This window comes from Capra hircus, chromosome 28, assembly GCF_001704415.2.
Source record: "Capra hircus breed San Clemente chromosome 28, ASM170441v1, whole genome shotgun sequence".
In the NCBI taxonomy this organism is placed as follows: Eukaryota; Metazoa; Chordata; class Mammalia; order Artiodactyla; family Bovidae; genus Capra; species Capra hircus.
Genome location: NC_030835.1, coordinates 40,491,481 through 40,507,932, shown reverse-complemented (window position 1 = coordinate 40,507,932; position 16,452 = coordinate 40,491,481). Strand labels below are relative to the sequence as shown.

At 43.7% G+C, this 16,452-nt stretch overlaps 1 protein-coding gene across 1 annotated transcript in view; it reads left to right on the top strand.

Annotated features, from left to right (window-relative positions):
• The window catches only part of DISC1 (disrupted in schizophrenia 1), a 446,732-nt gene that overhangs the window by 405,387 nt on the left and 24,893 nt on the right, over nucleotides 1–16,452 (top strand). The window contains exon 11 of the mRNA XM_018042542.1: nucleotides 6,537–6,810. Within this exon, the coding sequence (XP_017898031.1) occupies nucleotides 6,537–6,810 (274 nt within the window). The remainder of the gene's footprint in view (nucleotides 1–6,536; nucleotides 6,811–16,452) is intronic.

Genomic DNA, 16,452 nt, shown 5'->3' with positions numbered 1-16,452 from the left:
CACCAGTCCAGGTTCGATACAGGATCCTTGAGGCTGGTGCACTGAGATGACCCAGATGGATGGTACGTGGAGGGAGGTGGGAGGGGGTTTCAGGATGGGGAACACATGTATACCCGTGGCGGATTCATGTTGATGTGTGGCAGAACCAGTATAATATTGTAAAGTAATTAGCCTCCAATTAAAATAAATAAATTTAAATGTAAAAAAAAAAACACAAATAGAATCATAGTACCTCCTCTTTGTCTTTTTGTCTAAGCTTATGTTTTTGAGATTCATCCATATTCTTGCAGGTTGTATTAATTTGTTCATCTTTGCAAAAATTCCAGTGAGTGGACATTCCACAATTAATCCATTCTTCTATTTATGGACATCGGTTTTCCCTCCCAGGTTTTGGCTGTTACAAATAATGCTGTCTGATCATACATACAGTTGGTCTTCCTTATTAGTGGATTTTGAATTTGTGAGTTTGTCTACTTACAGAAATTTACTTGTAGCCCCCAAATCAACATAAATCAGAGTTCTCCCTGTTATTCAAGGACATGCCCAGAGTGGCTAAAAATTTGAGTCACTTGATGTGCATGATTCCAGCTGAGGCTGAACAAGACAGTGCCCTGCTTTCTGGTTATAGCTGCCATACTGTCGAGACATCCCCTTTTTGCTGACTTTTTAGTGCCATGTTTTTCACATCTTTGTGCTTTTTCTTGGTGATTTTGCATAGTGATGAAGGGCTGTCTGATGGTCCTAAAGGGAGGAAAACTGTAATGTGCCTTACGGAGGGCATATGTGTTGGTGAGCTTTGCTCGGGCATGAGTTATAGTGCTCTGTATGGGACTAGTGTTAATGAATCAACACTATATTTAAAACAGGAACACCCATAAAACAAGATTACAAGTGTGCTCAGTTGTGTCTGAGTCTTTGTGATCATGGACTGCAGCCCACCAGGTTCCTTTTGTGCCTGGGATTCTCCAGGCAAGAATACTGGAGTGGGTTGCTGTGCCCTCTTCTGGGGGATCTTCCTGACCCAGGAATTGAACCCATGTCTCCTGTGTCTCCTGCACTGCAGGCAGATTCTTTACCCACTGAGCCACCTGGAAGCCCATGATAATGTAACCAAAGGCTAACAGGAAGCTAGCCCTGCATTTCCCCTGAGAGCAGTGGTTCAGCATCTGCCAATTTAGTGCTCATAGTGACTGTAGAAATGACTACTGTGAATTAACACAGTCCTAAATATATACTCTTGAAAGGTACGTATTCCTAAGAGTTGTGGTGCTGGGTCCTGTGATTGAGATGCTTTCATCATTAGTACACCTGTCAGCGAGATTTCAAAGGCACTGCGTTCATGCGCCCTCCCACCAGCAGTATAGGGGAGGACCAGTCGTCTCTGGGGTCCCAGGTGTCACGTGCACACGAGTACTCTCAGTCATGCCTGATTCTCTCAGTTGGGTCTCGCTGTGTAGTTTAGCGTGGACTTTCCTGATGACTGATGTTGTTGTACATCTTTTCATAAAGTACTCATTGGCCATTTAGATCCCCTCTTTTGTGAAATATCTTTTCCAGTCTTTGGCCAAAATTGGGTTGTCTCTTTCTTGTTTTGTGGGAGTCCTGTTTATAGTCAGGAAGCAGTTTTTTGTTGGTTGTATGTATTACAAATAACTTCTTCCACTTTGTGGCTGATCATTTCATTCTCTCAATGGCTTTGTTTTTTGATGAATGTAAGTTCTTAATATTTATAGTCAAATTTCTTACTTGTTTTCTTTATAGCTAGTACTTTTTATATCCAGCTTGAGAGATCTTTGCTTACTGCAAAGTCATAAAGATATTATCCTATTCAGATACACCTCAGAGACATTGTAGGCTTACGGTCATGGTCTAGAACCAAACCTGCACTATCTCTGAGAGAGTCCTTATTAAAGAAAAAACAAAAATGCTAGGAATAAAACCACTATATGACCCAGCAATCCCATTACTAGGCATATACCCTGAGGAAACCAAAATTGAAAAAGACACATGTACCCCAATGTCAACTGCAACTCTATTTACAATGGCTAGAACATGGAAGCAACCTAGATGTCCATCGACAGATGAATGGGTAAAGAAGCTGTGATGTATATATATGCACAGTGGAATACTACTCAGCTGTACAAAGGAACACATTTGAGTCAGTTCTGATGAGGTAGATGAAACTAGAGCCTATCGTACAGAGTGAAGTCAGTCAGAAAGAGAAATATAACTATCATAATCTAATGCATATATGGAATCTAGAAAGATGGTACTGATGAATTTATGTGCAGGGCAGCAATGGAGAAACAGACCTAGAGAACAGATTATCGGACACAGTGGGATTTGGGGAGGGAGAGGGTGAGATGTATGGAGAGAGTATAGGAACTTACAATGCCTTATGTAAAATAGATAGCCAGTGGGAATTTACTGTTGAGGGCACTCAAACAGGGGCTCTGTATCAACCCAGAGGGGTGGGACTGGGGTGGGGAGATGGGAGGGAGGTTTAGGAGGGAGGGGACACGGGTGTATCTGTGGCTTATTCTTGTTGATGTTTGACAGAAAACAACAAAATTCTGTAAAGCAATTGTCCTTCAATTAAAAACAAATAGATTTTTTTTAAAAAAGAAAAGATAATGGTGCTGATAGACTTGCTTGACGCAGGGTTGCCATAAACCTTCAATTTGCAAAAAAAAAGCGCACTATCTGTGAAGTAAAATAAAATGAAGCACAGTAAAGCAAGATACTAGAAGTTTTATTCCTTTTTCACATTTTGATCTGCAATCCACCTGAAATTGATGTTTGCTTAGTGTGGGCCAATAATCATGAATTAGATTTTTTTCCCTATGGTGTGTGCATGCTAAGTTGCTTCAGTTGTGTCCACTTCTTTGCGACACTATGGACTGTAGCCAACCAGACTCCTCTGTCTTTGGGATTCTCTAGGCAAGAATACTGGAGTGGGTTGTCGTGCCCTCCTCTGGGGGATCTTCCCAACTCAAGAATTGAACCCAGGTCTCTTAACATCTCCTGCATTCATAGGCAGGATCTTTACCACTAGTACAACCTGGGAGAAACACAAGCTGGAATCAAGACTGCCGGGAGAAATCTCAATAACCTCAGATATGTAGATGACACCACCCTTATGGCAGAAAGTGAAGAGGAACTCAAAAGCCTCTTGATGAAAGTGAAAGAGGAGAGTGAAAAAGTTGGCTTAAAGCTCAACATTCACAAAATGAAAATCATGGCATCTGGTCCCATCACTTCATGGGAAATAGATGGGGAAACAGTAGAAACAGTGTCAGACTTTATTTTTTTGGGCTCCAAAATCACTGCAGATGGTGACTGCAGCCATGAAATTAAAAGACGCTTACTCTTTGGAAGAAAAGTTATGACCAACCTAGATAGCATATTCAAAAGCAGAGACATTACTTTGCCAACTAAAGTCCGCCTAGTCAAGGCTATGGTTTTTCCAGTAGTCATGTATGGATGTGAGAGTTGGACTGTGAAGAAGGCTGAGCGCCGAAGAATTGATGGTTTTGAACTGTGGTGTTGGAGAAGACTCTTGAGAGTCCCTTGGACTGCCAGGAGATCCAACCAGTCCATTCTGAAGGAGATCAACCCTGGGATTTCTTTGGAAGGAATGATGCTAAAGCTGAAGCTCCAGTACTTTGGCCACCTCATGCGAAGAGTTGACTCATTGGAAAAGACCCTGATGCTGGGAGGGATTGGGGGCAGGAGGAGAAGGGGATGACCCAGGATGAGATGGCTGGATGGCATCACGGACTCGATGGACGTGAGTCTGGGTGAACTCTGGGAGATGGTGATGGACAGGGAGGCCTGGCGAGCTGCAATTCATGGGGTCGCAAAGAGTCGGACACGACTGAGCGACTGAACTGAACTGAACAACCTGGGAAGCCCATTCGTATAGTGATGTTAATCCAGTTGACATGAGTATATTGAACAGGCTGTCCTTTACCCATTACACTGTATTTCTTATGCCCTCATGACATATTTCCGTTCTTTTGTCTGCAACCTGTTTGTATCCTTCTATCTAATGACGTATGTGTCTGATAAGCAACATGGAATTGGATTTTGATTTTTTTTATTCTAGTCTAAAATCTTTGACTTTTAAATACTGCATCTATCTATTTATATTTAATGTAATTCCTCATATATTAGGGATGAATAGTTCAGTGCTGCCATCTTCCCTATCTATATCACATTCATTCCTATCTTTATTGCTTTCATTAAACCAATACTTAAGTATATTTTAATTTTAAAGCTCTCACATCTTGGCTCATTAGTTAGACGTTCTTTAAATCTCTCTGCTTTATGATTACCATAAGGAGTTCGACATGAATCCATGAGTTTTTAAAATTTAATACATTGAGCACTTTACTACTTTCTGGAAACTCAAGGACCTGAAACTATTTTCATGCCTTTCATTCCCTCTTTGTCATGTATTTTAAGTCTTCATATATTTTAGATCACCAAAGAAATCATTGCTGTTTTTTACATCACTGTCACTTAAATTTAGCCTCATATTTACTCTTCCATTGTTTTCATTCCTTTATGCGTGTCCTTGGGCTTTCTCGGAGGCTCAGTGATAAAGAATCACCGGCTAATGCAGAAGTTGTGGGTTCAGTCCCTGGATTGGGAAGATTCCCTGGAGAAGAAAATGGCAACCGACTCCAGCATTCTTGCCTGGAAAATCCCACGGGTAGAGGAGCCTGGCAGACTATAGTCCATGGGGTCATAAAAGATCTGGACGTGACTTAGGAGCTAAATAACAACAATCATGCATGTCCTTGCTTCCAGCTGGGATCATTTCCTTCACTGTGCATATACTGCGAGGAATTCTTTCCATTTTTATTTATTTGAGGATACCTTTTTAAACTTTTATTTTTGAATGAAATTAAAATAATCGTATAATCTATAGGATGTTACCTTTCCCCCACTGTTTTTAAGATGTTGCTTTGTTACCTCCTGGCATACATACACCATTTCTGTCACGCATGTTATTGCTTCCTTGAAGTGAATGTCTTTTTTTCCCTCCATCTGTTTTTAAGAGATCTGATCTGTCTTTGTTGTTCAGCAGTTTGACTAAGATGAACCTGGGTGTGTTTTTAAGTTTGCTTCTCCCGTCTTTGAGATTGTATCTGAATGTGTAGTTTGATGTCCCTTGTCAATTACCTGAAAATTCTCATCAGTTGCTCTTCTAATATATAGCTTCTGTCTCATTTTTCCTTACTTACTTTTGGATACATCATTTATAGTTACAGGCTTTAAAATAATGATGATCCATATATTTAGGAAGACAAGAGGACATGGTGGATAATTTCAGAAGAGAACTGAAATGTAAAAAAAAAAAAAAAAAGTCAACAGAAATTATAGAACTGATAAAATAACCAAAATTTAGAACACAAGAAATTTGAAAAGCAGATTAGACACAGTGGAAGGAAGGATTAATAAATGGAAGATAGTTGTATAGAAAGTGTTCAGTCTAAAGCTGAATGGATGATGAAAAATATGCTTTCATTTAAAATTTGGGGCTTTTGGCTTTCCATTGAAATCAAAATTTTTGTGAACATTGAGTCTACACCCCTCATAGCTTTATCTGGTCTGAGCTGATGAAAGGGCTCCCTGTAAAGGGATGTGTCCCTCCTACTAGCAAGAGTACACGTCTCTCTTACTACATTCTGTTACTGAGGCAGGCTGACTGTTATTTTGGTTTATTTTACCCTTGCACTGCTTCACTCATTTACGTTACCTGGATGAACATGGGTCGGTAAGGGGAAAAGGTCGGGGAGGGACAAGCTAGGCAGATGAAGTTCAGTTCAGTTCAGTTCAGTCGCTCAGTCATGTCTGACTCTTTGCGACCCCATGAATTGCAGCACACCAGGCCTCCTTGTCCATCACCAACTCCCGGAGTCCACCCAGACCCATGTCCATTGAGTAGGTGATGCCATCCAGGCATCTCATCCTCTGTCATCCCCTTCTCCTCCTGCCCTCAATCCTTCCCAGCATTAGGGTCTTTTCCAATGAGTCAACTCTTTGCATGAGGTGGCCAAAGTATTGGAGTTTCAGCTTCAACATCAGTCCTTCCAGTGAACACCCAGGACTGATCTCCTTTAGGATGGACTGGTTGAATCTTCTTATAGTCCAAGGCAGATGAAGTAGCAGATGAAAAAGTACTTGCCCTGAGGGAGCTGGGCAAGTCTAGGGACTCAAATGAAGGCAGCAAGACAAGAGGACAAACGTGAGTAGGGTTGTTGTATTGAACCACTGAGTCTTGAAAAATATTTAGGATCTTGGATATCCTTACAGACCAAGTAGCTAAGAAGGACTATACTTATTTCACTGTTACTTGATGGTATACAAATTTGGCCCCTCTGAATCCTCTGGTTGAAATAATCCATCATTATGTAAAAGTAAGTTGTTCACTCTAACTTCTTAGCCAGGTGGAAAAGCTATTGGTTTGGTATGATGAAACAGCACTGAATTAATCTTTATGCCTTTGTTTCTTCTCTGCCTTATAGCTGCAAGTGTCCGCTGCTTGGAAAAGTGTGGGAAGCTGACTTGGAAGCTTGTCGGTTGCTTATCCAGAGCTTGCAGCTCCAGGAGGCCAGGGGCAGCCTGTTTGCAGATGAGAGACAGAAGGATGACTTAGGGGGAGGTACTTATACAATGGCTCTGGCCAGCCCCCCGAGGTCCCACCCTGAAGAGGAAAGGAAGACCCCTTTGCAAGCCTTTGAAGAGTGGACGGTGCACCTGACCCCCTCTCCTCACAGTGCTAGCAGTGAACAGAAAGAGGTCTGTCCATCCTCATAGGATTAAGGATTCTTACTCTGAGGGGGGCTGTGGGACCACACTCCAAATGAGAGCAGTAAATCCTGGGTGGGCTTCCCACTGAACCACCCAAACTCTTTAAAGTTTTAACAACTCCTAACATGATTTCAAAATGGTGTAGAAATTTTACAGAAGTTGTTTAATATATAGGAGAATGAAAAAAACTTTTGGCATATTTAGTTCTATTTTTATTCTAATTTCATGGCTCTAGTCAGAATATATAAACTAATATATAATTACCATATATATATAGCCCACAGTCTACATATCATATATCACATGTAGCTGTTGTCTGTATACATATTATATATGTTATCTATATTTAATTCTATATTTAGAATACATATATATCCTACAATATTTATTCATTAGAATCAAACAAATATATGTATATATTCCATTAACTGTTTTTGCCAAAGCAAGATCATAATGAATGTTAGAATTTGCTCTTTTCATTTAAAAAACCTAAGATATGGCCTGTGATATATGCATTAAAAATTAAAGTGTAGATTTATTCATTATTTTACCCCAGGGCTGACCTAGATTCACAGAGATCTAAGTTCCCCACCCCTCCCCTCCCTGCTTCATCTCTCCTTTCTCTCCCTTCTCCTTGCTCACTTTCCCTTCTAGCCTTAATAAGATCCTTTCAACAAAAGGGCTCTAGGAATTTCTTTCCAGTTTCGGTGCCATGACAGGAGGCTTCAGAGCACTTTTCTGGCCAGATTCCCAGGTGTTCTGAATATTAAAAGAAAATAAAGCCTTGGTGGAGCTGGAGGAGGGGCTTCCCAGGTGGTGTAGAAGCAAAGAGTCCGCCTGCCAGTGAAGGAGATACAAGAGACATGGGTTTGATCCCTGGGTGGGGAGGATCCCCCAGAGGAGGAAACGGCAATCCACTCCAGTGTTCTTGCCTGGAAAATTCCATGGGCCAAGGAGCCTGGCAAGCTGCAGTCCATGGGGTTACAAAGAGTTGGACACGACTGAGCGACTGAGAACGCACACCCAGATCTGGAGGAACGTGTCATCCCACGTCCATGTCTCACAGTTGACATTAGGTGTGCCACTGGGTCTTTGCCACTGCTCACCAGGGAACATGTCCATGTGGGTACCCTGCCCCTGTCCTGGCTGCAGGACCCTAGTCTTTAAGAGCACACACCCTCTGATGACCTGCGCTTACAGTCAGCGCCTTCTGGACTTGCCTGGATAATTGATGCCCGATCATATATTTTCATTGAGCAACCTTATGAGAAAGCAAGCTGCTGTCATTGTCTGGAATCCTGCTGGCCTCATACAAGGAGCCTCTACACCGAGCTGTGGATGATCTCAACTCCTTTGTTAGCCAAGGCCCTGCAGGTGGAATCCCCTGAAAAGCCTGGCTGCCTCGCTTTTGGTTAGCATTGTTGAAAACCTGTGGCCTGTCTCAGTGGGCCAGCTTCGAAGAATATTCTGATGCAAGGGGCACGCTGCCTGGTCATCTCCAGTTCTGTGTCCTTCATGTTCCATGTACTGTCCCTCCATTGCTTTCTGGGGTTTAGTCCGAGAGGAAGGTGGGCATCTTTGGAACGCTTGAGCTTCCTTTCAGGAAAGGACAAAATTATAGAAACAGAAAACTGAACAGTTGTTGCCGGGTACTGGTGCGGAGGGGTGGGGATGAGGGGTTGGTGGGGGTGAGGGGAGGGGCCCCGGTCACAAACAGCAACATGAAAGCGTTGGGGCTGGGGTGGCAGTGAGAGAACTACTCTGTGTCTTGAGTGTAGTAGCGGCTATGCAGCTGCGTGCGTGCGCACATGCTCAGTCACGTCGATCGTGTCTGGCTCTTTGCAGTGCTATGGGCTGTCGCCCTCCAGGCTCCTCTGGCCATGGGATTCTCCAGGCAAGCATACTGGAGTGGGTTTTCACGCCCTCCTCCAGGGGATCTTCCCAACATGGGGACTGAACTGCGTCTCTTCCATCTCCTGCACTGGTAGGCGGGTTCTTTACCACTTGCTTCAGCTGGGACGTCTCTGCATAACTGAATGCCTATGTCTAAATGTATAATTTTACACCAAAATTTTTACTGCATGTAATGTTACAAAAGTGACTGTAATTTAAAAAATAATATCTCCCTATTTTAAAAGTGAGGCTCTCGCTGTTCAATTTGGTTGAGTTTGTCTCAAGGCTATCGGAAGGCAGTACAGCAGATGAGCAGAGCCGAGGCCGCTGGGCTGAATACAGACTGCGTTTCCTCATCTGTTAAAAAACAAAACAAAAAATGAGGACGATGAAAAATATCTCGTGAAAGAAGGTTGTGAAGATTTAAATAGAATAATGCATCTAAGCGTGAGTGACACACACACGGTGGAGGCAGTGTAGTTGCTGAGTCGTGTCTGACTCTTTGCAACCCCGTGGACTGCTGCCCACCAGGCTCCTCTGTCCGTGGGGTTCTCCAGGCAAGAATGCTGGAGTGGGTAGCCATTCCCTTCTCCAGGGGACCTTCCTGACCCAGGGACTAAACCTGTGTCTCCTGCATTGCAGGCAGGTTCTTTACCATCTGAGCCAGCAGGGAAGCTCTGACACGTGGTACGGGCTTAACTCATAATTGTGTGTGTGTGTATCACTCTTTATGGCAGTCACCACAATCTCTAAGACCTTTTTAAAATAGTATACCCTGCTTCTTTTGTTCACAGAAAAGAGAGCAATGAATCCGTGGAAGATATTCAAGTAAGAAAGGTTTAGTAAAGGGACAGTCTTGTTTGTATTTGGATGAAGGCTTCTAAGCTCCTGAAAGTTGGGACAATAACCAAGGGTCTCATTCAGAGGAAGGTGCTTTTGTTTTCCTGCCTTGGTCTCCAGGGACTCACTGGATTCTGGCTCCTCGTGTATTTATCCTGAGGCCATGGTGTCTGTTTGCTTGGCAGCACTGAGTTGCTTTTGCTGTGGAACTCCCTGCTGGGTCTGGCCACCCCGCACTGGCTTCTCTCTTGAAACCTGGTGCCCTGAAGGCAGTCAATTACTTTCTAACCTAAATCTTCCATGAAAAATTGCTGACTTCTTCTGGAGGTCCACAGGGAGATGGATTTTCAAAGCCTTCCCTGTGCTTATCTGCCCCACGTGGGTACGTGCATTTCGGTTGCACCGGTTCTCACAAGTACTTTGTCATTAATTAGAGATTTTGCTGTGTTTAGGGTCCCACCGGGCTTCTCGGCACCATTTCCCCCATTTTACAACTGGGCCCATTAAGGCACAGTAATTTGCTCTGGGCTTTGTTACCTAGGAAGCTGGCCACAGGGCGAAGGGCCAATTTTCACTTGCGCTTCCTCGACGGTAAGAGCCCTCTTCTTTTTCAGCTTCATTACAGCTCTCCTGCAAGTGTTGCCTCAGCCTCTGGAAACAATCAGCTGCTGTTGGCCCTGCTTTATAGACATTACAGAAATTGCATGGGGGCCAGACAGAAGCTGGGGAAATCAGTGAGCCAGCTTCCTCCACTCTGAAGTTGCTCTTTTGTACTTGCTGTTCTGGCCATTATACCTGCGTAATTCTCTTTCCTGTCTGCAGCCTGTCCTGCTGGGGTGCTTTCTGTTTTTACTACAAAGTGGGCTTCCCTCCTGCGAGTTCCCCTGGACAGCATCACTCTCCCTGCCTTTTGCCTCCAGCTGCTTCCTTTCCCAGCCAGGAGCTGCTCAAACAGGCTCAAAGAGGCTAAAAAAGGCCCAGCAGCTTTGAGCATCTCATACAGGATTTGAGTAGCCAGGGTGTTAAGATGTCTGCAGTAAAGGGCATTAGCAGTAAGATACAGGGTAACTTTATGCTGTTAGTTTCTGTTTTGTGATTGAAATCTAGTTGGCTTACAGTTTTCATTATTATTGTTGTGGTTGTGGTTTAGTCTCCAAGTTGTAGCCGACTCTTTGTGACACCATAGACTGTAGCCTGCCAGGCTCCTCTGTCCAATGGGATTTCTCAGGCAAGAAAACTGGAGTGGGTTGCCATGCCCTCCTCCAGGGGATCTTCCTGCCCCACAGATGGAACCCAGCAGGTCTCTTGCATTGCAGTGGATTCTTTGCCATCTAACCCACCAGGGAAGCCCTTTCGTTACTATATAGGTCTCCAAAAATGATTGCCAATGTCTCCCAATGTCATTTTATTCCATTTCACATGAAAGGAAAGCTGAAGAAACCAATATGTGGTGAAGTGTGTCCTCACCATCTTAAACTGATTTATAATTCTAGAAACATCCGTGGCGGTTGAAGGGCTTATTCTCCAGTCCTGGCAGATGCGGCTTTGCTTCTCTGTCTTTCCCATCGCTTCCCGGCTCCCCTGAGCTCTCCGCAGGGCAGCAGCCTCACCAGGGAAGCCTGGTAAACAGAGCAGGGCCTGAACTATATGTCCTCTTTTTTTTATTTGTATTTTTAGTTGGAGGATAATTGCTTTGCAATGTTGTGAAGCATTGTATGGTTCCTGCCCTACATCGCCATGAATCAGCCATAAGTTACATACGTCTCCTCGTCTTTGAACCTCCCTCCCACCCCCACCCCATCTCACCCCTCCACGCTGTCCCAGAGCAGCTGGTTGAGCTCCCTGTGTTATGCAGCAACTCCCCACTGGCTCTGCTTTACACGTGGTGATGCAGATGTCTCAGTGCCTGTCTCTCCACTCGCCCCACCCTCTCCTGCCTCCACTGGGTCAAGTGTGTTCTCTCTGTCAGTGTCTCTATTCCTGCCCTGCAAATAGCTTCAGCAGTACCATCTTTCTACATCCCATATATATGCATTAATATACAATAGTTGTCTTTCTCTTTTGACTTACTTTGTGTAACCGGCTCTAGCATCCACCTCACTTAGAACAGACTCAAATGCACTCTTTTTTATGTAACAATCCATTGTATATATGTACAACTTCTTTATCCGTTCACTTATTAATGGACATGCTCTTGGTAGCTCGTCTCACTTGAAATTTGTGAGACAACCCCCAGGGTAGAATGCTTACTTAATCGTTAGCTGCTTTTTCTCTTTCTGTCTAAGGCCTTTGAGGAGAAAGCAGAAAACTTGGCAATTTAGTATTTTGTGTTGCAAACCCAACCTCCTTACCTCCAAGAGGAGAGCAGTAGAAGCAATTAGGTTGCCATGAGGATTGGTAATTGATTGATTGATTTAAGAGCCAGAGAACTGTAAAAAATGATATATGTGCATTGAAATTGTTAAGTTTATCTACTAATTTTTACTGCGTATAAGACCGAGGCTTGGCACACGTTTGTACAGGTTTTCCTGACTGGGTTTTCCCACGGCTCTTCTTGCAGAAACCTCACCAATAATGCATCATCAACAAATTTCCAGTTAGTGTTTCTTTAAAGAGGCCTGGAAATTTCTAGAACACTTACAAAACAGTCATCAGTCCCTCCCTGCTTAAATATTATTCAGTTTTCCCAAGGTTTGCAGCATGGTTTAGATGGAGACAGGAACTCCTCTTCTTTCCCACTAATATTTCATTGCTTTACATAGTATTTATTTAAATTATGTCATTAGAATTTTAAGTACGCCTGGCACCGAAAGGTTTAGAAGAAACTCCGTCAGTAGGATGGGAAGTTGGCAGGCTGACCGGCACCACCCTGGCCCTGGCCTTGGCCCCTGGCTTCAGGGGAGGGCGCTGAGCCCTAGACACCTGTCAGGTGGGAGGAGGGGGCTTCTAGGCCACCATTTAACTGGTTCCTGCCGCTTCTCTCAGTTAATTGATGTTATCGGCCTGCCAGCCTCCTGCCCAAGGAGAGGAAGTGGATGCCTCTGATCTGCCTGCTCTCCCTGCTTTTGGAAAATTACGGAACCACTCTCTTCGCTCCAGGGCCTAACTGTGGTGCCTCTCCTACTAATTAAAAATAGTTCTGTGCTTCTGAGGAAAACTACCTCGGGGCCTTCGGAGCCTCCTTCACCTTGGAAATTCCTTGTCACTGACTGATGAACACTTGAGGGGTTGAGAGAGGCCGGTCACAGGCTGGGTGGTGAGGACGGTTACGCTTGTACACAGTTTCCTTTGAGAAACTGGGAGATTTTGAGTCCAGGCTTTCACATCTCTGCAAAGTGTACTAATGCTCTGTTCAAAGCAGTGATGTTAGTCGTCTCATAGTTGCATAACCCACAGAAAAACATTTAGAAATTCAAAACAATTTTAATCTAAGATGGACACAAATGGAAGCTGGCATTTGAGTCTGAGCTCCTTGTAGTTTAGTACTTCTTAGCGACAGGCAGCTGGCAGGGCTTCCCAGGTGACGCAGTTGGTAAAGAACCCACCTGCCAATGCAGGAGACACAGGTTTGATTCCCCGGTTGGGAAGATCCCCTGGAGAAGGAAATGGCAACCCACTCCGGTATTCTTACCTGGGAAATCCCATGGACAGAGGAGCCTGGAAGGTTACAGTCCATGGGGTCCCAAAGGGTTGGACACGACCAAGCACGCACGTTCATGCACACACATGCAGGACACATCCCCTGAAAGTCAATCCCCCCACAGGTGTTCTGTCTTCATTTTCTCATGCAGAAGGACCTTAGAGGTTATGCTGCCATCACCAGAATCTGGTCTTGTGTTAAACAGATTGTTTAGGTATTCACTGATGCTATTAATCTCATTTACAAATAGATTTTTCCTCCAAAGTTTCCAGTACAGTTTGGCCTTATGCAACATTGGTGTGCCAAAGGAAGCAGACCAGAGTAGGAAATAGGGCTTTCTAAAGCTTCCCTTTCATGGGAACTAGAAACCACAGGCCAATGAGCATACATGAGTTACCAGGCCACTTCTTCTTTCAGCCATATCTTTTGTTCTATTAATGGTTCTATTTGGAACTCATTTCTTAGTGTCTTCTTTGAAATAAGCATGCAGATTTGTCATTTCGTTGCTTTAGTTGCTAAGTCGTGTCCGACTCTTTGCAACCCCGTGGACTACAGCCCACCAGGCTCCTCTGTCCATGGGATTCTCCAGGCAAGAATACTGGAGTGGGCTGCCATTTTCTTCTCCAGGGGATCTTCCCCTGACTCAGTGTGCAGATACTTGAAGACAATTAATTGACGATTCAGCTTGTTCTGACCTGCTGCTGCTGCTGCTGCTAAGTCGCTTCATTCGTGTCCGACGCTGTGCGACCCCATAGACGGCAGCCCACCAGGCTCCCCCATCCCTGGGATTCTCCAGGCAAGAATACTGGAGTGGGTTTCCATTTCCTTCTCCAATGCATGAAAGTGAAAAGTGAAAGTGAAGTCACTCAGTCATGTCCGACTCTTAGTGACCCCATGGACTGTAGCCTACCAGGCTCCTCCATCCATGGGATTTTCCTGGCAAGAGTCCTGGAGTGGGGCGCCATTGCCTTCTCCGTTGTTCTGACCTAAAGACAGACATCTAAATATTTCAGATGCTTTCCTTACCACCAACAATATCTGGATGCTTTTAAAAGAAATACCCACTTGCTCAGGGTGTAACCATATAGTCTGTATATTTGGGTGAATACATGCGTCTTATGGAGTAGTAACGATGTACCGTTAGTGACATACCATGAGCCTCTCTGCTCGTTGGCATTACATAACAACTGCAGAACTCAGCATTTACGTGAAAACACGAATACTTACAAAATCGATTTCAAATAGATTGTGAAAGATATCCTTTGTGGTATTGGACAGCAGTTCGAGGTAAATATTCTTTACGTGAACAATAGAAAAAGGAAAACCATATAGCATTTCTGGAATGTATTTGCCAAGCTTGTATTTTGGAAAACAGCCCAAAGGAACATATTTAAGGCTGTGATTTTAATACTGAACTAAGGAAATGCTTTAATGCATCAGCTAAGCTCATGGATGGTGGTAATCACATCTGGTTTACCTCAAGCTATAGGAGAGGGGATGAAACTTAAGAACGGAACAAACATCATGAGGCTCAAGATCCATCTTGGTTTGTAAGGATGCATGTGTGCAGTGCAGGATTTTAAATTGATCCTGAAACATAAGTACTGCTGTGGCTCAGCAGTCCATAAATGCAGGTACTCTGTCACCTGTCCTTTCTTTGTGATGTAGCCTGTGACTTTCGCTGCAGGAATTAGATATTTTTATGGGTAGACCTCTATTGCTGTTGCCTTATTACGTGCCAAGGAAAGTAGGGATCTGAGTAGGCTGGTAGGGCAGAGAGGGGGCTGTCCAAGTCAGAGGCCTTCCCTGTTAGCACAGGTCCTGGCCACGAACTGTGGGAAATATTGATGGCTAATTTTTTCTTTTTTTTTTGAATTGAAGTATAGCTGATTTAAAATGTTTCAGTCAGTAGGTAACACTACTGTGTGTGAAACAGATGGCCAGTGGGACGATGCTGAATAACACAGGGCGCTCAGGTCCGTGCTCTGTGATGACCTAAAGGGGTGGGATGGGGTGCATGGGAAGGAGGCTCAAGAGGGAGGGGATGTACGTATACATATGTATAATTCATGTTTTATACAGCAGAAACTAACATAACATTGTAAAACAATTATAGCCCAGTTTTAAAAAGAAATTCCATTAGATACATATGTTTTTTTCAGATTCTTTTCCATTATAAATTATGACAAGATATTGAATATGGTTCCCTGTGCTACACATTAGGTCCTTATTGTGCATCTTATATATAGTAGTGTATATATGTTAATCCCAAAGTGAAAGTAAAGGTTGCTCAGTCGTGTCTTGACTGTTTCGACCCCATGGTCTATACAGTCCATGGGATTCTCCAGGCCAGAATACTAGAGTGGGTAGCCTTTCCCTTCTCCAGGGGATCTTCCCAACTCAGGGATTGAACCCAGGTCTCCCGCATTGCAGGCGGATTCTTTACCCGCTGAGCCACAAGGGAAGCCCTGTTAATCCGAAACTCCTCATTTATTCCTTTCCCTTTCCCCTTTTGTAACCGTAAGTCTGTTCTCTATGTCTGTGAGTCTGCTTTGTACAGAAGTCCATTGGCACCTTCTTTTAGATTCCAGATATAAGTGATGTCATAAGGTATTTGTCTTTGGCTTACTTCACGTGGTATGGTAATCTCTGGGTCCATCCGTGTTTCTGCAAATGGCATTATGTCATTCTTTTTCATGGCCGAGTAGTACCCCGTTACATATGTAATGGATATATATATATGTGCTCACGTCTTCTTTGTCCATTCATTCATACTGATGAGTTCCTTAAGCACGTCGCCCAGCATAATGTGTTTCTCACATGGGATATAGTCCTGAAGGGTACTTGTTGATTTCCTCAGCTTAATTTTTAAATCACAGCAAGGCTTCTTACCTCAGTTATCAGGTTTCTCTTGTCCTGCTACTTGTTATCATTTCAGACATCATACTGCCTTGCCCTTTAGAACCACTTTTGTCAGCGTTTTAAAACATCAGCTATTTCAATGTTCTTTATCCAGTGACTTAACCCAAGGTGGAGCCGGTCTGCTCAAGTCTGCAGCAGGTCACTGCTGATGAATAACATTTCTGAAAGCATATTCTCTGTTAGGCGTGGCAGTCTTGCATAAGGAGAGTTGGCAGCTACAGCAGTACTTACCTAACTAACAATGTAACCTAAACAGTTTCTATTCCAAATACATTTTTATTCAGGAAATAATGTGTGTGTATGTGTGTGTGTGTGTGTGCGTGTGATACATATGA